The following is a 23478-nucleotide window of genomic DNA, read 5'->3' on the forward strand; positions in this document are numbered from 1 at the left end:
TCGAGTTAAGAATATTACGGATCTTAAAAATTAACTTCAAAAAAAAGGTAGCTATTTTAAAGTAGTCCTACGACCTCTTATTAAAGTTATTATTAGCTTAAGAAAAGGCTAAAAAAACGAGGATTTAAGGGAAAAAAAAAAGAATCCTTTAGAGGGCCGCTAAAGGGCTTTTTTTTATATTAGCTCTTAGTACGAGATTACTAATTTTAAGAAATTAACTAAGTAATAAAAGGGATTATTAATAAGCGATAATTACTTAATTATAATTAAACTATAAAAAAGACTATTTAAAAAATATAAAATAAGGTACTAAGAGGCTATAAAAAATAAGATTTTTAAAGTATTTAACCTTATTATATATAAGTAATAAGTAAGTATTTTTAATAAGTCCTTAAAATCTACGATCTTACGAAAAAGAGGGCTTAACTTTATTAATTATACTTAACGGCTTATATAGTTTTTAATAGCTTATATAGCTCTTTTATAAGCTACCCGGCGTTTATTTTTAACTATTCTTACGGAATACTACTTAAGAAGAGGTAGGTTAAGGAAGGAAGCTATTTAGAGATTATAAAGAGTACGAGGCTTAAGAAGCTAAAAATATACGGGATAGTAAAAATTAGTAACTAATAAAGATCCCGAGACTAATTATTATATCTTCTTATAGTAATATAAACGTCTACTACTACTATTATAAAAAAGAATGACTAAAACTTACTTTTTTATATTAAATAAAAAAGAGGATCTTAGTAAGTACAATAGTTAGCGATTTAAAAAAGTAATAATAATTACTAAAAATAGTAAAAACGAGAGTAGTAGCGAGATAGTAAGAGGAAGTAGGAATCTCCTAGACCTTAATAAATTCGTTAAGTAATAAAAGTACGGATTTATTATAACTAGCGCGCAAATTAAATATATCCTTATTAAAATTAAATACGCTAATAACTATTAATATAAGTATAAGTTAGAGTATAACCCTTAGTAAGTTAAAATAAAAAAAAAGAGGACGAAACCCGATCCTAAATAGAATCCTAATCCCTTATAAATAGGTAAATATTAACCCGGATTATTAAGGGACGTAAATATATAGAATTACGAATTAGCCTAACGGCGAGCAAATTAACGTAGCATTAATCTATTTAACTAAAATTTATAAAAGAAAGGGGCTATAGGGGCAACCCCTATTTTACGAAATTATAAACGACCTTAGTTATTAACTAAACGAATAGTTCGCGAGCGCAAGCCTAGGGATTATAAAAATAGTTAATAGATTCCTTTACGGGCGAGGGGTATTATTAGCGTAATTATAATCGCAAGAGCTATACGAAATATTAATAATAATAATTATAAAAGAGGAATTCGTATTATAAAACTAAGTATAGGTCGATAGAGCGTATAATCGCTTTAACAAATTTAAAAAAAGGGTAAATAACCTAGATTTCCTCCCTATAATTACTAATAGAAATCTATCGTTATAAAAGGATATACTAAGGTAAAATATAGTATTAGAAATACGATAATCGATAATTCTACTTATTTCGATCTATAACTTATTACCGCTATTAATATAAAATTCGGCGCTAATTAGCTAATAAGAAAGGAAGTAAACGACCCGAAGTTACTAATAGTACGTAGCGACGCAGGGATCGTATATAAATACTAAAAATCTAGCGGTAAATATAAAGTAATTTATAAACTTTAAAAGAATCTTCTTAAAAAAGAAATTATACTCTAGGGGGAAGTATAAGGTCTTATAAAAAACCCTAATAATATTTTATAATTATTACGAAAAAGTCGGAATTAGGGAATACTTATTAGTATATACGTAAGTAGGTTAGACCTTTTAGTCGCGACTAGGTTAATAGGTTAGTATAGGTCTATTACGTATATATAAGAGGGGAAGATCGTAGGTAGAGCCCGCGGTCCTTTAGTAAGTATAGGTAAGTAGAAGGGTCCGTTTGCACAGGCCCAGACTGCCTACTTACTACCCCTACTTAACTACTTAATAGGGCCCCTTTTTTACTTCGTAATTTAATATTAGTAGTTTTCTATTTTTATAGTAAAAAAGGCTAGAATAGGGGCTAGGTCCCCCGCTAGCGAGAACTAGTAATAGAATCTATAGTTAATCCCTTATTTAGAAATACCTAAAGCCGTATACTAAAATTTTAGTATAGCTTTTATTATAATTATTTATATAAAAGTTTTAATATCCCCTCCTTCTAATTACTTCCTAATCCTTTAATATATATAATCTATATACCTAAACTCCTTGGAAATCGTTAAATCTAGCGTAGTTAAAAAAGAGCTTTTTATTAATCTAACTACGCCCCGAATACGTACGTTTTTTTTTTAAGCCGAAGCCCGAGAGGCGTATACGTTCGCTAAACGACTTACTACTTATAATATACTACTATTTTAACTACGTATTACCTATCCTTTTATCTTAATTATAATAATTCCTTTACTAACGAATTATTTAAGGGACTTATTTAGTATACTTTTTATAAACCCGTTAGCTAGGTTATTATTATTATTAATTTAATAAATCTCGCAAAGCTCGCGGCGTTTATATAATTACCTAAGTACTATAATATTTATTATAAGGCGCTTTTCTTTCGTAATACCTAGCTTAACGAGGTATTTATATAGTAAGTATAAATCTATATAAATTATAATAGGGATTTTCGAAACGTTAAGTTATTTAGTAATAAGGTTTAGGGTAGTTAAGATAGTATAGGCGACGTTAATACTTACGACTATTCTATAGACCTTTAATATTAATACGCTCTAAGTAATCCTTTTACTCTTTATAGAGCTATAGTAAATAATATTATTATTAATTATAAAGCTCTTATTAGTCTATTCTTTATTTATAAAAATAACGATATAACTTAGCTATAAAGTATAATTAGCGTTATTTATAAATAACCTATTTATAAAAACAAAGAGTTTAGCTATAATTAGATTTAATAATATAAATATAAGCCCTCGGTCTAAGTAATTTATTTATTATTTAATATAACGGTTTAGCGTAGCGTAGTTAGTAAATAACGGATTTATTTAGTATTAAATAGTAAACGACGTATTAAAAACTGCTTCTAGTTAGTAAATTAATATAATATAAGTACCTTAAGCTCGCTACTTAACGAATTATTATTTAGCGTCTAATACTAAGGGGTTAACCTACTTAAGCTTTTTTCTTTAGTTCTTCTATCTAAGTACTATATTAATACTTTTTAATAAGATAATCTGTTACGAAGGTAACTTTGTTTACCTTATTATTCGCCTTATTATCAATATTACGTAAGCAACCTATATACCATATTAATCTACGATTTCTGTAGATTATTATAGGTATTGATTATGTAAGCAATACTGCTTATATAAGCTTACGTGAGCAATGGAAAGTACTGGAAGGTAACTAAATAATCTGGAATTTACTCGAGGCGGAATTACGTACTACGATTACGCATTCACTTAAGTATACGCTTATTAATTATATTATAATTAATAAGCAATGGAATATTCTAGTAGGAGGTTTTTATGCCTATATATAGGCGTGTATTTACCTACCTAGACCTTTCGTTAAGCAAGCAACTTCTCATATAGTAATTCAACTATATTACTCTCTTTACTACAAAAACCTCTTTTATATACGCTTATATCCCCTATATTCATATATTCTTGGTTCTATATGAATATTCACTTTTTATATTCTTTATAAGAATATCCCGCATTACCTCGTTAAAGCTATACGTGCTAGATAATCCCGTTATTAAAAATAAGTAGCTCGTTAGCTAATAGTTATTATTTTAGTTTAGATAGTAGCTTAGCGCGCTTAAGTTCGGTTTTTTTTTTTAATTAAAAGTCTTATTTAATAGTTTAATAGTATTATCGGTCTATATATTAATAATACCGAATAATCCGCTTTTTCTTATCGAGATTAGCAAGTATAGATCGAACGTAAATATTATTATTTAGAGCATTTTTAAATAATATTTATTATATATTACTTATTAATAAGTATTAGATTTTATAAGACCGTATAGTAGCTATATAACATATAAAATAGTACCCTTAGGGTATAAATAACGGATCTGAGCTAGTAATTAAGTAAAAACCTTATAGTAAAGAAGTTAGCTCGATTATATATATACTTAAGTAATATCTTATAACTAAACGACGTAGCCTTCCCGGATTAGGGTTGGGGCTAGGGCGAGGATTAAATATTAACTAGTTCTTTAAATTATCGGTAACTATATAAGGATCTTTTTTTTCTTTTTATTATTATACCTTTATATAACTAAGTAAGACTTTTTAATAGGGTTAAGTCTTAGGTTCTTAATCTTATTAATAAATTAAGACTTAAATATCCTTATATCCCTATATTTAGGGCTAAGTTAGATAAATTTAATTACCCCTCTCTTTATTAGTCCTAAAAGCTCTTTATTAATAGATTTTATAAAGGGTGTTCCTAGGGTAGTAATAATACCCTTATTACGGAGCTTAGTAGCTAGCTTAAGATTTACCTCTTTTTTAAACGTAAAATAAGTTATAGTTATAAAAATATTATTATAGCCGCGCCGTATTAATATTCTTTTAATCCTCTTATTTTATAATAGAGGGTCGTTATTAATTATAATAACGATCTTATTAAGGACTTTATTTATAGCGGTATTACTATTAGTTAGCTAGTTAACTATAGGGATTAATAAGTAATTAACGTGCTTTATTATCGTAGTTAGTAGCTCGGGGTTAACCTCTTCTAAGTATTAGGGTTTAACTATAGTAGCTTAGAAGCTTATTAGGCTATAAAGTAATTCTATTATATAAGTAGTACTATTTATTAAAACGAGCTTAAATAGGCCTTTTTATTCCTTACCTTCTTATTAAACTTTAATATTTAACTATAGTAATAGATTAATAATATAGGAGATATTTAGTCCGTTTTAAGTAGCTAGTGCCTCGCTTATCTACTTATTAATATAAAGTCTACGGACTTCTTTTATTATTTTTTTAATTACCTCTATATATTAAGTAATATTTAGCGATAGTAAAGATTTATTAGAAGTGCGCGGAAAAGCTCTAAAAACGAGGAGTATAAGAACGAGGCTATTTAAGCTAACTATATTATTAACTATTTTAATTACGGCCCAAAGTATAGTCTCTGCGCTTATTAATAAGTACTTATTTTAAATAATATTATATACCTTTTTAAGTATTACGTAGTATTTCTTAGCCTTACTAATACTATTATAAGCTTTAATAAGTACTTTTTTAACTTCAATAAATATAGATTTAGTAAAAGATTTAAACTTTACGGCGCTAAAGTTCTTACTAGTATTTATAATAATCTAGTCCGGCGGACCGAGGTAGACGTCGATTTAATATAGCTAAAAAGCCTCTTATATATACTTCGTAATTATATTTATAAAGAACTTTATTATTTAAAAAGAAGTAGTAGTATCGACGACGTAGAGTACTAGTTAGTTAGTGCCCTTATAATTTATTAAGTATATTATATTAATTACGACTTTATAATTAAAATTATAATTATTTTATAAAGTGAATTTAAATCGGCTAAGGGTAGTAACGTTAAGTTAGTATTATTAGTAGATCTTTATAAGCTTCTCGAGGGCTATAATCTCTATATTATTATTAAATTACTAAAGTAGCTTTAGGAGATAAGGAACCGAAGGGTAGCCGAAGTACTAATATAAGTAGCGCAATTCGCCTTTTATTAAGTAGTTAGTAATAGCTTTTTTATTATTAAGGAATAGAAGCTAAGGGTGTCCCTATTTGCGAATAATAAGTACTATAATATCTCTTTTAATTAGTAAGTTATTAATATTATTAAAGTATACTTTTAGCTTATTTATATCCCTTAGGTAGTATAAAAAAGGAGTGTTAATTAGTAAGATATAAAAAGTAATATTACTAAATAGGGTACTAATAACCGTAGATCTTAATAACCTTATAGGTTTGCTATTACTAAATTAAATACTTATTTTGCCGGCTCTAGAGGTATTAAGAATAATTTCGGGTTATTATTACTATAATACGAGGAGTTAAGGGTAGCCCATAGTTAAGAATTCTATAGCGTTAGTATTAAGTATAATACTTTAAAAGTCCCCTAACGAGTACCTCTTATTTAATAAAAAGGAGGTCGCTAGTTCCGTAGGCTTAGTTAACTCGTTAATAAAAGTAGTATTAGTAAGGCTATGCTCTATTACTTAAGTAGTAAGGATATTTATAAAGGTTTTGCTACTAATAGTAGTCGTAAGGTATATTATTAAGATCTAGACTTCGTCCTCGTAGTTATCCTTATAGTTAAAGTTAAGGCTATTAAAATATTAAATTATAGTATTATTATCGTTATCGTCATTAGTAAGGGTAGTTCCCTTATAAAAGGCGAGGAACTATAAGTATAAGCTTAGTATAAATCTCTTATTTTTTTTTTACTATTTTTATACTTCTTATATACTTAACGTTACTCTTTTTTTAAGTACTTAGTTAATTAATAGCCGGTTTTATAATAAATAAAATACTTTTTATTAGTAGTGCCGCGGCCGCGTTAATTTTACTTATTAAATTAGGTCTTTTTACTAGAGCTATTATAAGTACGGTCGGTTTAGTAAGTAGCGGGGACCTCTTTATTATAAGTACTATTTTAGAGATATTATTATTACTTATTACGGTTACGCTCTCTTTTTATAGTATTAATTAAAGTACTAAGCTAATAGTAAATATTAGTAAATATAAGTACCGGGTTAAGTATAATAAGTCTATATTTTAGTATACTATTTACGTAGTAGAGGAGTTAGTTACTTATATTAAAAATAGATCCCTAAGTAGCTAGTGCCGTATAAAGGATTATAATATAGTTAATTAGCGCTTATAAAATCTATTAGTTCGACTTACCTAGGTTCTTACGAACTATAGAGTATTAATAGAGGTTATAGAGCTTAGCGAGGTAGTTTTAATAGCTCGTAAGCGGCTCGAAGTATTCTTAGGTCTTTTAGTATATTATATTAAAGCTAAGCGGGTTAGAGGTATTATTAAGTTAGTTAAAATAAAAGGTTAACGCCCTTTTTTTAAACATATTTAAAAAAGTATTAGAATAGTATCGTTCGCTAATTCCTACCTATTAGTATAGTATTTTAAAGATCTAAAGTTTCTTATTAAAAATATTATACTTCTCGCTACTATACTTATTCTTATCGTTATAGAGCTTAGCGAGGTTAATTAATTAGTAAGTATTAGGTATAATATTATCTTTAGTTTTTATATTAAAATATAGTATTTAACGAGGTAGATTTTATTATTAAATAATAATAACTTTATTCTCTAGTTCTTCTTCCTCTTTTTTTTAAAGAGGTAGTAAGTCGGTTAGTTAATAATAAGGCTAAGGTCGGAATCTTAATTATTAAAATTAAGTAAGTTAAGGTTATATAAATTCCCTTATTATTTCTCTAGCTTATTAAATCAAATCGTTAGTATTTATTAACTATAGGAGTAGTAAATAGAGGAAGTAAAGATCGTAATATAATATATTAAAGTATTTAATACGGCTATAATAGGCTACGATCTTTTTAAAAATCTAAGTAGGGAAGTATTAAGTATTAAGGGCGCTAGTAATCTTTTTTATTATTTAATTACGATCTTTAATTATTAAATTAATACCGTTATTTATAAAGAAGTCTCTTAGCTTTTTAAGAATCGCACTTTTTATTCTTAAGAAGTCCCCTATTTCTTAGCTTTAAAAATCGGTTTTAAAATCCTTTTATAGCTCCTTACTCGTTAAGCCGTTTTAATAATAATATTTTATTATATAGAGGATAAAGGTATTAAGCTTTTTATCGTTCGTAAGGGTAGGTATAATATTAAATAAGCCCTATTAAGTTAGGTTAACGTAGTCTTATTAGCAAATTAAAATTAGGTATAATTCTATAATTTAAGAGTATAAGTAGACTAGAGGTAATATTAACTAATTATTAAACCCTTTTTACTTATTACTAAGGCTAGCGGTTATTATAATATATTTATAAAGTAAGTTATATAGTAAAAGATTACTATAGGATATAATCGTTATATTATAATTATAATATAACGTTAGTTAGGTTAGAAAGAGTAATAAGTTAGTTATAGTAATCGTTTTAATAATAGTAAGCGGGCTACTATTATTAGTTAGAAAATGTTGCTTTTTTAATAAGGTATATAAACAGAAGGTTATTAAGGTTAGTAAAAGGTTATAAAAAGGGAAGAAAGGCCTTTTATAACTATACTTTTAGTAGTAAATAGAGGATTCCGTTAGCTATTAATTAGTAATTCTTTTTAGTACTTCTCGTACTTTATTTTATTAATCTAGTTTTAGAGCTTCTATTAAGTTAGAAAGAGGTAGATTTATTAGTAATATAAAATAGATCCCCATTACTATTATTATTAAGATCTTTTTTTTTCTTTAGTATTTTAGAATACTTTACTATTAGCGAGAGATTTATTATTAACGTACTTATAATTCTAAAGGTTTTGCTATTACTAAGCGCTAGTACGCTAGCGATTATTAAATTAATTTTTTAGTAGTTAATCTTTTTTTATTTATTACTAGTTTAAGGTAGTACTTAGTTATAATATATTTAAAATAGATTCTTTTATAAGTAGTTTAATTAAAGGGAAGTTAGTAGTAGTAATAAGGCTAGTGGAGATAATATTAATAGTAGAGGCGAGGTTAATAGTAGTAGTAAAGTAGTTAATCTTTTTATAGTAGTGGTTTTAATAAAAGAGATCGTACGCGATAGAGCGCGCTCTTAACGGCCCGTAATTAGTTAATTAGTTATTAGCTAGTAGTAGTAGAGGAGAGCTAAGGTAGTATAGACTAGGCCGCTTATTATTAATTAAATAGACGGAACTAAGTTGGTTAGTTAGAATAGCTAGCGAGGTAGGTCGAGGCTATTTCTTTTATAGTTATATCCTTACTAACTTGCGGTAGAAATATATATATAATTTAATCACTAATTAGTATTAGTATATACGTAAGTAGGTTAGACCTTTTAGTTACGACTAGGTTAATAGGTTAGTATAGGTTTATTACGTATATATAAAAGGGGAAGATTATAAGTAGAGCCCGCGGTCCCTTAGTAAGTATAAGTAAGTAGAAGGGTCCGTTTATACGGGCCCAGACTGCCTACTTACTACCCCTACTTAACTACCTAATAGGGCCCTTTTTCTACTTCGTAATCTAATAATACTAATACTATTCGGTAATTAATATCGTATTCGTAAGTAAAGTTTTTAATTATTATTACGAAGCGGTACGTAATCTCGATTAAAACGACTTTCTTAATATAATTAACGTAATCTAAAGCCGCTTTGAGACCTATAATAAGAACCTAAAGCTCCTATTTAAACTACGAGCGATTTTTTTATATTTATAACTAAGATAATAAAGAGTAAATTATAAGTAAAGATCCTTGAAGAGCTTATTAATCGAATCGATAAGCTAGCGAAAACCTAGCTAAATAAGGGGATAAACGAGTAGAAAATTAGATATTTTTATATTATAGTTTAGTATATATTAAAAATAAAAATAACCTTATACTAAGTACCTAAAGACTACGAAACGCTCTACTTAAGGCTAAGATCTAGTTTTAATATTAAAATAAGAATGCTGCGCTAAACTTATTTCTAAGTATACGACGGCCCTTATTAATAATATTAAGTCGATCGAATATATAATAAGAAAGGAAAAAAGGCTAGATATAGTAATTATTAATAAAGAGGCTTAGATTCGTTAAATAAATAGAGATTTAACTTACGGGTAGGGTAACAGAAGAGGTAATATTATATTTATAAAAAGAATAAATATTAATTAAGTAACTACTCTAAAAAAGAGCGTACTAAAATATATAAATAATATAAAAAATTAAAAATAGTAAATAATAAAACTAGCCCTCGTTAGTTTAACTAATTCCTTATTATATTTAAGGGTAGATCCGGGGGTATAAAACCTAGTAATAGTAGCTAAAGTAGCGGCCTAAAGTATATACCCCCTATAAGAGATTTAGAAAATAAAAAAGATTTTATCCCCTATATTAATAAATTAAATTATAACGAAATTAATAATATTAACTACTCTTTTTTTACCCCGTTAGCCTCTAAAGGATATACGAGGCTAAACGAATAGAGAGTAATAAAAGCTCTTAATAAGTAGGTTTTTATTTACGAATAGTAAAAAAAGGTCCCTTAGATAACGGATACGGAGGTAGCTAAAAGAGTAAATTTAATAGGGCTAAAGCCTATTCTCTTAATAATTAAAGAGAGGACGCTATCTTTTTTAATATTTAAAAAAAAAGAATATAATATTAAGTAAATTTAAAGGTAGTTAGAGGGGTCTTTTTTATATTACTTAGATCCTTTAAATACTAAGCTCGTATAAGTATTTTATATAAATAAAAAGTATAGCTTAGATAATTTCTATAAGATTATTTTAAATACTAAGGTATTATAATAATTAACTAGAGGAAAAGGGTAACTCTAAGCGCTATAGAAAATCATATTAATAATACTTAATATATTAATAACGGGTATTACGAGGATTAGTTTTAGCCTAAGTAAAGAAATCGTTACCCTAAGTATAGTAAAAATAGAGACGTACTTCGGAACGATAACTTTTTATATTTTACTTATTAATACCCTATTTCTCTTATATTTAAAAAATATAGATTAACTAAGTATTGTATTTAATAATACGAGGAATAGAATTTTTAGTAATAAGTACTTCGAGATAGTCGAACGACGATAGGGGTATATATTTATAAAGCTTATTAATAATACGAAGTTAATTAATTACTTAACGAAAAGTAAGCTTAGAAAACTATACTAGAGATTCGGGTACCCGTCGGTTACGAAGCTATATAACCTCTTAAAGTAATTAAGTAATAATAATATTAAAATAGGGGCGCTAGAGTAGTTAATAAAAGTATATTATTAATACTAAATAAATACGTAGAGCCTACGCAAATTTAAGTTTAAATTGCATAATAAGCTTAACTTTAACTAAAGAATCGTTATTAATATTTTTTATTTAAATAGTTAGCTAATATTATATATAATTAACGTAGCTATATCCTTCTAAGTAGGGCAATTCCTCCGGGATTTATAAATAAAAATAATATAGGTAGCCCTATAAAAAAGCTAGATCAATATATACTAAGGACCGCTAGATAGTATTAGAACCGACGCTAGTACTAGCTTTAAATTAATAGAATTCAAAAATAATATAACGGCCTACGGTATATAACTAAAAATCGTACTTATTAAAGCGTACTATAGTATTAAAAAAGTAAAAAAGGTATATTAGTAATTAAAAAGGGTATTTAAAATTATTAAAAAAGAAAATCCGGATTTTATTAATAACGAATGCCTCTAGATAGTACTTAAATACTATAACGATACTATAAGGCCTAACGGACTTATATTAACGTTATTAATATTTAGAGTATATCTAAGAACGACCTTAGCCTTATTACCGTCGCTAGGTATAAGCTAATGAGCCTAAGTAATTAAAAAAGTAATATAAGTATTACGCGAGGTAAGTATAAAAAAGTAAGTTAATAAAGTAATTACTATATATAATAGGCCTAATATAAGGGGTAATCTAAATATACTATTAAATTCGAATATATAAATATAGCGCGAAATTACTTAATAGTAGGCTAGGCTATATAAGTTAATTTTTATTAATAAGCGCTCTTATATAGTTATAAGAGATCGTAACTAGCTACTCAAAGTATTAATTATAGTAGTTAGACCGTACTATATAAATCCTAACGAGGTGATTTCTAACTTATAAAAAGAAAAAGAGCTAGGGGAAACTATATAACCCACGGTAGAGGTATAGGAAATTATCCTTAACGAAATCGTCGTAATAATACTAATAAATAACGAGGAAAAGGAAATTACTAAAAGGGCACTAATACTACTAGCGAGACGTTATAAAAAACCACGACGGTAAGCCCTAACGTAGTAATTTATTACTAATAACGAAGTAATTAATACCTTTTATATAATAATAAAAAAAGCTAATTTCGAGCTAGTAATTAAACTATATAAGGAAAGCGTAATTATAATTACTAAAAAGCCGTATAAGGGATTAGATTTTATTAAAGTAGATACTCTTTATAATCGAGGGGTCTATTGATTTATCTTATACGACTTAGAAAAATATATAAACCTCTATATATTTAAATTACGAATAGTTCGTAAAATTAAAAGGAAAGGAATACCCTAGCTATATAAAAAGTCTAGATATGTAATTTAGGGGTATAGTAATATTAAAAAGGCGACGCTACTTATATAATTACTTATTATATAGTATTATAGCTAATAATTAATAATAGTATTAATAGTATTATTATAAAAGAAGGGATATGAGATTTAGAGCCGTAATATTACTTAGGCCTATACCTAATCGGCTATAAGGCTTATAAAGAAAATCCTAGCCTATTTACTAAAAGAAATAGCTAGTAAGTACCTAAAAAGTACGATTATTAAAGTACTTAAGCTACTATATAAGCTCGTAAAATCGGGTACTTATTAATAAGCTATTTATTACGATTTTTATATTAATTAACTATTAATAGTTATTTTTATATATAACCCGTACTTACTAGTTGCGGAATACGAAAGCGATTAATTTAGGATCGTTAAAATATAAACCGACGATATATTAAGCCTATTTAATATTAATTTTATAAAAAAGGAGGATAAGGAGCTTTAAAAAGCGGGCTTCGTAATAAAGCTAAAAAAGGTCCTTATAATAAATACCCCCTTAGTATTTAATAATAAGATTTTTATAATTAAAAGGAAAACCGTCGTTTTTTAATAAAAGGGGTAGGGTAAGAAGATTAACCTCGTTAATTTAAATATAACTAACGTTAAGAAATAATATAAGGCTAAGCTCGCGCAAGGGGTATATATTATAAGTATTTATTAACTTAAGGTAATTTTTAATTATATTAGGGTAGCGTAAGCTATAGATCTAACTAAATAAAACGTCGAGGTATTTAATAAATAGCTTAAGTAATAGTAAACGAATCTTAATTAAGGTCTTATTTACTATTTAATTAACTTTACGACTAATAAGCTCTACGTCTTTATTAATAAGTTATTTATAAATAATAACGACCTTACTTCGTAATTAGGGTATATTATTATCCTAGCTAACGAGAGTATAAGTAAGAGCGAATTTACTATATATAGTAATATAATTTACTACTTATTAACTAAAAGTAAGTAAGTAATAAGAAGTATATTAGCGTCGGAGGTCTATATTATAGTTAATAGCGTTAACCTCTCTTACGTAATTTTAATAATACTAAAAAAGATTACTAATTAAATTAGCCTTTTACCTATTTTAATAGTTATTTATATTAATTCCTATTTACTATATAAATACCTCGTTAAATTAAGAACGATAAAAAAAAAGAGGCTTATAATTAATATTATAGCCCTTAGGTAATTATATAAAAGGCATAAGATACTCGAGATCCGTTAGATTAATAATAAAGATAACCTTATAGACGCTTTTATAAAAGTAGTATTAAATAAGGGATTAAAGTAATTTATAAATAGCGGAAAAGTTATTATATAAATAGAGGGATAGGTTATATAAAAAAAGTAAAAAAAAGGGGGAAAAAGAGACGACTTAGTAAACGGGCCCGAGGTTAAATTATACTTTTAACTATAATAGTTAAATCGATAAAAAAAAAAAAGTTAGTATTAAATTAGAAGTTTAATTTAACCGTAGTATATAGCCGACTATATAGGGGCTAATTAGGGGCCTTATTTACGATTATTATAACTAGCCTAACCTACGGTTAGAACCTCCTTTTTATACCTACTACGCAGATATTTATATAGTTTAATTAATCTCTTTGTTAACTACGGTTCGAACTAACTACCCTGTAATAGGGATATTAATAATGATAGATTGGACATCTGACAGTCCCATTGTGAGAGGAGAGATAGCCTGATCGCAACGATATAAAGTAGACAATCCATGAATCATGGTTTCTTACAAGTATTCTAGGAACCTTCTTTGGTAGCAAGGTTCTGTCGCCAATAATGCCAGAATACGAAGGGAGATGAAGGTATCTAGGAGTCAGAGAGATCTACCAAAAAACGTTATCAAGCGAACGCATGTCAAGAGTGTCTGTCCCAAGCTCAGAATCACTTCGACTACCTGGAATAGATATACTGGAGAGAAGACAGAGATCGAGGGGGAAACATCGGATACGAGGGTCGGCTCGAAATCGCGACTTCTCGATCTCAAGACTCAGATTGATGAGGTAGTAGTAGATAGTAGCAGTTGGTACCTAGGGAGTGTCGTGAGGATGATGGATCCTGAGAGTTGCATGGTTCCGTCACCAAAAATTACTAGTAGACAAATGTTCAAAGAGGGAAGCTGCCCGCTATGGCGTCACTTTGGGTACTGCTCGCCACTCAAGGCTGCCCATCCAGGCACTTTAAAGGTAGAGTGTTAAAGGCAGAACCATACCGTTCGGCCGTCGTCTACAACGGGCGATGCTTCCTGGGAGGGATAATTGCACTCCTGGTCCCTATATTGGCTTCCCACCGCCCTATCGACCGCACCTTCTCTCAAATACGCAGCGGGCCTATGGTCATCTATTCATACTCGGTGATTCATTCCGTCACGGAGACGAAAATGCTATGGGTTCAGCATGTGAGGCATACTGTGATGTTATTGACAGTTTCAAATTCTTTATACATCTTTCAACACCTACAATTCTTATGCCTATTGGCTACGAATCACCTGCCAGATTCACCTTTGTCGCTCCTCCCATCCGTACAACAAAGTTCAAGCAAAGTCGGCCTCATCAATGTTTCTCAAAAAGATGGTGTACCACTTGACGAGGTTAACGTGGCCCTTGACGCTAGTCTTCTCATCAACGGTATGAACTCCAGCCCACTCGTCGCTCTCAGGATCATATCCAGGAAGGAAGCGGAAAATGTGCTGCGTCAGGTCCCAGTAGTACCGGGTGTCCGTGTTACCCGTCATGATACCCGGCGAAACAACAATCTCCTCGCCGTAAAGGGCGCGCGTGGTGCCCGACAGGATTCCATACGGCGTCACGCCCTCCACCGACGTCGGTGTCACGGGCGCGGGCTCGAGAACTTTATCATTGCCCTTGAGCGTGATGCTCGACGGCGTCTCGGCCTCGTCGTCGAAGGCGTGGAGGGTGAGGTTGTACTTCTCCGCGACGGGGCGCACAATGGCCGCGAGCTTCTCCTGCACGCTGGACGTCTTGTCGCCGACGTTGACGCGGTGGTTGACGACGGCGCGGACGCGCTCCGGAAGGGCGTTGATCTTGACGCCGCCCTCGATGATGTCAGTCGCCACGGAGGTGGTGAAGAGGTACTTGACCTGCGGGCCGGCCTTGGCGGCCTCCTTTGCTAGGCGGTCCGTCTTCTTCTTGCACATCTGCTTGCTGGTGTCGGCGGGGAGAAGTCGGCGCAGGTTGTCGGGGAACTCTGGCGCGTACGAGGCGCCACACTGGAGCTTCTCGAGGTACGGGTTTCCGGAGATGAGCTCGGGGGCGTAGAGGTTCGCCTCGATGTGCGTGATGAGCTCGGAGAGGATGCCGATGCCGGTGTGCTCGGGCGGGATGGAGCTGTGGCCGCCGGGAGTGCGGACGATGACCTCGACGTCGATGTAGCCCTTCTCGGCCGTGCCGGGAATGGCAAAGGTCTGGCCCCACTGAGAGTCGAAACCGGATCCTTCGTCGACGATGATGGCGGCGCCATCCTTGCCGTAGCGCTCTAGCAGGAAGGGTGCGAGATGTCCCGCGCCGCGCTCGCCGGAGACCTCCTCGTCGAAGCCAAAGGACAAGACTACGGTGCGCTTGGGGGAGAAGCCGGCGTCGATCAGCAGCTCGACAGACTCGAGGATGCCGATGAGGGAGTTCTTGCAGTCCATGGCGCCGCGGCCCCAGACGTAGGTCCCGTCGTAGGCACCGCTCCAGGGCGGGTGCGTCCAGCTGTCGATGGTGGTGGGCGCCACGGGGACGGTGTCCTGGTGGGCCATGAGGACGGTGGGCGTGAGGCTCTCATCGGAGCCCTTCCATGTGTAGAGCAGGCCGTGGGTGTTTACGCGCTCGAGGCGTAGGGTGTCGTGGACCTTGGGGAAGGTCTTTGCGAGGTAAGCGGAGAAGGGGAGAAGCTTGTCCCAGCGGTCGTCGGCGCCGACGGGGCCGTAGTTGTCAAAGGACTCTGTGGGGATCTGGACGGCACCCGAGAGGCGGGCGACGGTCTCGTTGCGGAACTTGGGACTGTCGAGGTATGAATCCAGCTGGGTGAGGCCAGACGAGTTCTGGGTCGGGAAGAGAGGGTCGACCTGGCGGCAGGCATTAGCGGCGGAAGAAGCGCCGCGGTGATGGCCGTGGCCGAGGAACGGGATGGCCGAGGCAGACGGCTTGTGAAGGTAGGCGAGAAGGAGGGCGGCGGGGATGAGGGGCCACCACGCGGTCCGGCGGCGGCGTGGTTCCGGAGCTGTGAGCTCGGGCGCCGGGTGCGCGAGGGGGAGCTTCTCCGACATGGCGACTATCAACGGCAGTGTGAGCACTCAATTGAAACGACGCTGTGCGATGTGCCAATACTGTTTGCCGCTCACTTGTATGCAGAACTTTGGGGGCGCGGGGTGGGAGGAGTTGATGTGAGTGAGTGAGAGTTGAAAGTGAAGATGAGAGTGAGGTTGAGAATGAAGAGGTGAAGTCATGGAGGAAGACGCGACGGGGTCCATCGGTGGTGTGCTACCCCATGAGTATGACAAATGGGACGAATAAGTGCACGGCGTGTCAATCAATGGTCTCCCCCCGATTTCCCCGCCGTTTCATCCGAAATGGCACTCAAAAGCACCTCGAAACCTCCGATCCTTCGTTCGGCGCCGCTATCGCAACTGGCCATGGACGGCATGACGGTGCGGATACCTCACCTCAGGTTGATAACGATATCGGGATTTCTGCCCACTCATCTCCAAGTCATCGAATCTTCAACTCCTCATGCGGGGCTCAAAGGCGTTGTGCAGCTTCCGGATTGGGACCTCGTCGGCTTCAATCGGCTGGCTTCACATACCACCCGGCCGGGATGTTGCTGACCGGGCAGTGGGATCGCCTTCCTTGCAGCTTCTCCTCGGCTATTCGATAAAGCTGAAGTTTGAGCTCTGCTCGGCTCTTTGGCTGAATCCAGGATAGCTTCCATTCGTTGCGGCCCCCTGTATCGGAGCTTTATCATTCGAATTGGGATGTTATGTGGGACTCGAGCGTTGAGTTAAACCTCACCAAATTGTACGGCATCACGGGTAAGGATAGAGCGACGGCATCACCAAGCCGAAGGTAACATTCTTCAGCAAATCATCATGATGGACGTAAAGACTGGTGGTATCTATGCAATCCGCTCATTTGCTGTTCTTCAGCCCCTCCATTCGCGTCCGCGCAGCTCTCAATAGAGCCCACGCAACCAGCCGGTACACAATCACACACCCAGCCAATGCCGCAATGTTGACGTTCGGATCCACGTTGAACTTGTACAATTCCAGCACGTCCTCCCCCGTCTCTACCGGACAACGTCCATCCGGCAGCCTCTGCCCGTCCTCGCACGTGAACGTGACCGACCTCAGGCTGTATGGCGCCAGAGCCCGCGTCCCGTACCTGATGGGCGAGAGGTAGTTGAAGATCTTGAACAGCTCCGGCATATCGATGGAGAGAACACCCGCCATCGTGTTGGCAACAGACAAGATCACCGACGTGAGGTTCACGGCGAACCCCGTGTGGTTGAAGAGCGTGTTGAACATGATGCCCACCGACTCACCGCACGAAACGATGCCAAAGCACGAAAACACGCAGACGAAATACATTGTCACCGTTCGCGGGAACCCCACCGCCAAATCCGCGAGCACGCCAAATATGAGGCAGCTGATAATCTCAAAGGGGAACTCGAGCACAGAGTACGCCGCCAGGAACGCCTCAACGCTGTACACCCCGTCGTCGTCCTCACGGTAGAACACGTCGCGCTCGGCGGGGTAGACGGCGACGTTTTGCAGCATGCCCACGAAGTAAAAGGCGCCAATCTCCTGCACGAAGCCCATGCGGTTCTGCACAGAGTAGTAGTCGTTCTTGAGCGGCGCGAAAAAGAGGGCGAGGACGATGCCTAGGCCCACGACCTGCATGATGCGTGCGAGGAGGAGCGGCGGTTGGCGACGGAAGTTGATGAGGCCGCGGTGGACGAGGAGGGGGAAGGCGACGAAGAAAGAGGCGCGTTTGCGGACGAGAGCGCCTAGCTCGGCTGGGGTCGCGAGGTTTACCTTGTTGAAAGCCAAGGCTTTTCGAGGGTATCCAACGTTGGCCGGCCCAGTCGATGAGCGAGTGATTGCTTCATGCTCCTGGCTCTCGTTGATGCTGGGCAGCTCTCCCGTCGTCTTGACTGCAGGCATCTTTGCATGTCTCTGCCATGCGCCAATCAGAGCCTCGACCTTTTCCCTGCTCTCGGCCTCTCTTGTTTCCTGTTGCAGATTGATCGTGACGAGATCAAGCGCAAAGTCGGCCGGGTTAGTGTGAGCAGGACAGGTGAATCCCTGGCGCTCAAAGTAGGGCAGCATCTCCGTCGCCGATCCGGCATACGCGGGCGATCCTCCACGGGCAAGCAGCAAGACGTTTCCAAAGTGCTTGAACAAATCAGATCGCGCCTGATGAATCGTCAGGATCAGCGTCCGGCCTTCGTTGGCGAGACCTTGCAGGACCTCCATGATGGAGCTAGCCGTGAAGGCGTCCAGCCCGCTCGTCGGCTCATCCAGTAGTAGCACGAGCGGGTCGCTGAGTAGCTGTACGGCAATGGTGACTCGTCGTTTTTCGCCCCCCGAGATGCCCTTGACGAGCTCGTTGCCCACGAGGTTGTCAGCGCAGTCCTTGAGACCCATCTTCAGCAAGACTTCCTCTGCACGCTTGGATTTCTCGTCGCTGCTCATGTGGGCTGGAAGACGTAGCCCCGCAGAGAACCGGAGCGTCTCTCGTACCGTAAGGGACGGCAGGAGAGCGTCGTCATCCTGGCAGACATACGAACACACCGAGCGAATGACCGAGTTGGACGGTTGTGCGTTGTTGAAGGTGAGCTTTCCCGACAGCCTATAGCGCGTGCTGAGGCTGCTGGGAAGTCGCAAAGACATGGCATTGAGAAGGGACGTCTTGCCACTTCCCGAGGGACCCATGATGACGTTGAGTTTTCCTGCCTCGAACGTTGTACTCACTGGATTAAGGATCGTCTTGGTTGGTAGCGTCTTGCCCGAAGCTGCCCTCTTGTCCAAGGCTAGAGCAAAGTCATCCAGCCCTACGTCGATAGTGCGAATCTCGGAGATGGAATGCGTCTTCATCTTCTCCTTGCCGGCTGATAAATCAGTGTCTGAGACTCTAGCACGAGCAATAGTCATCTCTTGCTTAATGTACTGGAGTCCGATGGCGGATAAGATGCAGAAGAAGACGATAAACGCAACAAGCACGACAATGGGCCTCCATATCCAATTCTGCGGAAACCCGAGGGACTCCATAATGAATCGGCCAGTGTACTGCACGCATGCTGGGTTCAAGGCCCCGCCATCAACCGGGCAGTCGTAGAACGAACCCTCAAACTCGTTACCACAATAGGCGCCAAAAGTGTAGAACTGGACAGCATTAGCAAGGCCATGTCGGAAGCTCTGTTGTTTGGACCTACCGAGTATGTGATCCATTTGAGCCAGCGCACATACACTGGAATCGAGTTCGCTTGAATGAACATGCCGCAAGCCATGCTCTGCAGGGTAAATACCATGTTGGCAATCAGACTCGCACTAGGAAAGTTTCTTGACGCCGTGACACATGAAATTGCGCACGTCACGGCAATATAGTGATTCAGCACCGTGATGGCGAAGAAGATAAAGAACTGGCTGGCATCTCGTTCAAAACCGCCCATGAAGTAGAAGATAATGGAGAACAGGAACGGGACGGGCAGATCTTCAGTGAACAGCCGCGCCAAGCGGCGAGAGAAAAGGAACGGGATCGCATCGACGCATGATTCGCTGTGCTCGCGATCGTAGGTTGGGATGTCGACCGTAAGTCGGTAGACCTCGAACATCAGAGTCAGGTATCCCTGCAGGCCTGCCGCAGTATAGAGCGCGCCTTGGCGGGAGCGGATACCCGAGAGATCTCTGGGTAGGTTGTAGAAGATGTAACCCGTTACGAGGGCCATGAGAATCGCTTCCGTTGTTGATGCCAGCATTCCCATCGGGTCACGGTATGTGACTTTGAATGTTCTGTTAGTCAGGACTCGTAGTTGTCGGGTGTACGATGCGTGTTTGTTGGTCTTGGAGGTCGGGCTTTCCCCGGTCGATGTGCTCTCAATCGCCTTGTCTGTTGGCGCAAAAGTCGCTTTGCTTTCGTGGATCCATGCTTGCTTCAGTTGATTGACCCGTTCCGTTGTCTCCTGCTCTAGTTCGGGCGTGCGATTGTCTATGGCAGCGATGTCGATGACGAATTCCGCCGGGTTCACAAAAGGTGGCAGCTTGAAACCCAGACCCTCGAAGAATGGCACGCAGTTCTTTGCAGGGCCCGAGAAAACCGGACTTCCCTTGGTGAGAATGATGAGGTTGTCGAAGAGATCCCATATTTCCGACCGAGGTTGGTGAATGGTGGTAATAATGGTTCGCCCCTTGGTGGCTAGCTTCTTTAGCGTGCGCATTAATTGAAAGGCACTCGTCGCATCTAAGCCAGTTGTCGGTTCATCGAGAAAGAGAACCGATGGGTTGGCCAGCAATTGAACTCCAATGCTGACTCTCCGCTTCTCGCCTCCAGAGCATCCCCGGTGCTGTCTATCTCCTATCCTTGTATTGGAACATTCCTTGAGACCGAGTTCCAGAATGACCTCCTCCACGATGCGAGCGCGCTCTTCAGCAGTTGTCGGAGGCGGCAACCTCAGGTCGGCGGAGTACTGCAGCGTCTCGCGCACAGTCAGCGAGGGCAGGAGAATATCCTGCTGCATGACATAGGCGTGCCGCGCGTTGTGAATGCCCTCATTGCCGTTGAAGGTGATATGGCCACTTTGGGCGAGTCGCGCACTGATCATGCGCTCCGATAGCGTATTTAGTAGCGTTGTCTTACCGGAACCGCTACCGCCAATGATGGCTGTCAGTGTGCCCGGTTGCAGGGAAGCATTAACGTGGTAAATCAGATTTTTGGAGCTTGGTTCAGGGTTGAATTTTGACTTTGCCAGCTCGGGGTAGGTTGCAGGGTCCCACCACGAAGGCGAGGTGTCGACGGTGACAGCCAAATCGCGTATCTGGACATCAACTGCTTCGACGTCGTCGAGGGAGATGTGACCGGCGCCAGAGAGCGAGAAGCGCGCCGCGTCAGGTTGCTCTGGGGCATGTGGAGGAGCTGATTTCTCGATGGAGCTTTGGCGGCCGAACTTGTCCATCTCGACCACGATTGCTCCGTCGTCGTTGGATGTCGGATTTGATGTCGAAGACATGGTTGTGGGCGACCCAACCGCGGCGAGACAAATGATGAGAAAAATACGGCCACTCCGAGCGCATGCCGGTTGGCACTGGCTGCGAAAGCGGACGACCGCTTCTGATCAGATTTGTTTCACTGCGACAAGTCGATGATAGATCTCTTGGGCCGTGCTAGAGTCTCTCTCCCGAAGATGCAACCAAGTTGACAGCGGTGAGCCGTGCAGAGACGCTCCAACGTATTCTCCTCCAAAGATCGAGGGGGTGGATATTAGAGGGACTAGATTGACCAGCGGGATCTAGATATCAAGCCGTGAGGCGAACGGAGTAGAGAGAAACGGTCTCGGGCGGGAAGTTGAACAAGACAAAAGCCAAACGAAGAAGAAACGCCATCGGATGGGTGAAGATGACAGACGCCACGAAGGGGATAGAGAGGATGACATGGACTTTTTCTTAGACGAGCGGTTCGGTGGACGTTGGGTCAAGTGCATGCATCCGCATGAGTGGCATGCAACCTCAAGCCGAGGGGTCCAAGGATCGCGCGTGCAGGACAGCACCCATGCGGCCACGCCCATGCCCACCCCTTCGTAGCGTAGCTCAAGCGTTCTCTCTTTGACATTCTGGCTAAGCGACCTTGGCCGGCGAAGCGAGGGCGGATACTCACGCAAGCGAGCCCAGGATGTGTGTTACTGCAGCTGCACGTTTTCACTAAACATCCCCCACAACCCTCCCACATTTCCTCTCCCCCACCTGTCCCCGAGGGGTCAGACTGACAATTGTGTACCAAAACTTTCTGTACGAATACTCAAGCAAATATCTGTTCTCGTCTGATTTCGTGCTGATTCTTTGAAGGCTTGAAAGATTTGAAAGTTGTTTGTGAAGAATTGATGTGAAAAGTCTGGAGGCTGTGATGCGAAGGGTACGTACATCCTTGACTGGGTAGAGTAACTTGAGGTCGTCGCATTCAACGAGGTCGGTTCTGGCTCTGATCGCCCCATATGTCGATGCTTGCTGGTATGCGATATTGGTGATTGCCAGGCTTTCAAGCAACTTGTTACAAGTGCTTCGTATTGACTTGCCAATCGCCTGGATGCGCCAAGTGGGCGCAGGAACGAGCAACAGGACCTGTTGAGCTGGAGCAAAAGATTCGGTTATTGGTCAGTAGCATTCGTACTTGAGCGTTTAGCGACATTTGATGGTGGAAGCGGAAAGCAATGGCGCTAGCATGGATGATGGGCGAGGCGAGTAAGAGTATCCGCACGGATGGTCCCAATACCGGTACGCATCACCTCGTAGAGTCGTAGCAGGCCCTCTGTGCCTCTTCACTTCTCAGCTCTTAATCTCACATAATACCAACCCCTGTTGTTGATGCTTACGCCCTGCATCCAGATAACTCAACCGGCATCGCAAGTGGCCTGCCTGCTCGAGCGACATCAACTCCGGCGAAGTGCGAAAAATGCAGTAGCAAGAATAATCCTGGGGTCAAATCATTGGATGTCAACATGGAGTCGTTTTTGTGAACTTTGATTCTCATCTCGAAGTAAGTTAAGTGTCAATTTGGGGACATGGGGGTCATGATAGGGGCGACCTTGGGGGGCCACGATGTCACATGCTTGTCAGCCTTAAAGGCGGCAAATCACAGTCCCGATTGGTTCCCGAACCTTACTGCGTAGCTCGCCAGGTTTCTTGACAACGATGTCGTAGGTGGTTTGTGATTTGTGAGGCAATATACATTGTTTGTTCATGGGTATCTGTGAGTTCGATGCTGTGGTGTTGTAAAAGACGCAACTTTCCACCTATATCCGATGACTAGAGTTTATTGCTGGACGTTGAAAGATGGAATGAAACTTTGAACATCAGTATCCACTCAAACTAAATTTTTAGATTATGTCAGTGGGATATTTAAGGAAGCTGGTCGATCAATGTAG

General features: G+C 38.2%; 2 protein-coding genes across 2 annotated transcripts; both read right to left on the minus strand.

Annotated features, from left to right (window-relative positions):
* Nucleotides 1-4198: 4198 nt before the first annotated feature.
* Nucleotides 4199-14416, minus strand: CLUP02_13011 (uncharacterized protein; the record flags this gene model as incomplete). Its single annotated transcript, XM_049291969.1, has 3 exons — nt 4199-4210; nt 14198-14318; nt 14376-14416. The coding sequence occupies 3 exons, from the start codon at nt 14414-14416 to the stop codon at nt 4199-4201; spliced, it is 174 nt and encodes a 57-aa protein (XP_049149115.1).
* A 462-nt stretch (nt 14417-14878) lies between these two features.
* CLUP02_13012 (ABC transporter) lies at nt 14879-21570 on the minus strand (the record flags this gene model as incomplete). The annotated part of the gene is made up of 5 exons (XM_049291970.1): nt 14879-16620; nt 16926-16975; nt 17152-17301; nt 17559-19729; nt 19780-21570. The coding sequence occupies 5 exons, from the start codon at nt 21568-21570 to the stop codon at nt 14879-14881; spliced, it is 5904 nt and encodes a 1967-aa protein (XP_049149116.1).
* Nucleotides 21571-23478: the final 1908 nt, after the last annotated feature.

This window comes from Colletotrichum lupini, chromosome 6, assembly GCF_023278565.1.
Source record: "Colletotrichum lupini chromosome 6, complete sequence".
Lineage (NCBI taxonomy): Eukaryota > Fungi > Ascomycota > Sordariomycetes > Glomerellales > Glomerellaceae > Colletotrichum > Colletotrichum lupini.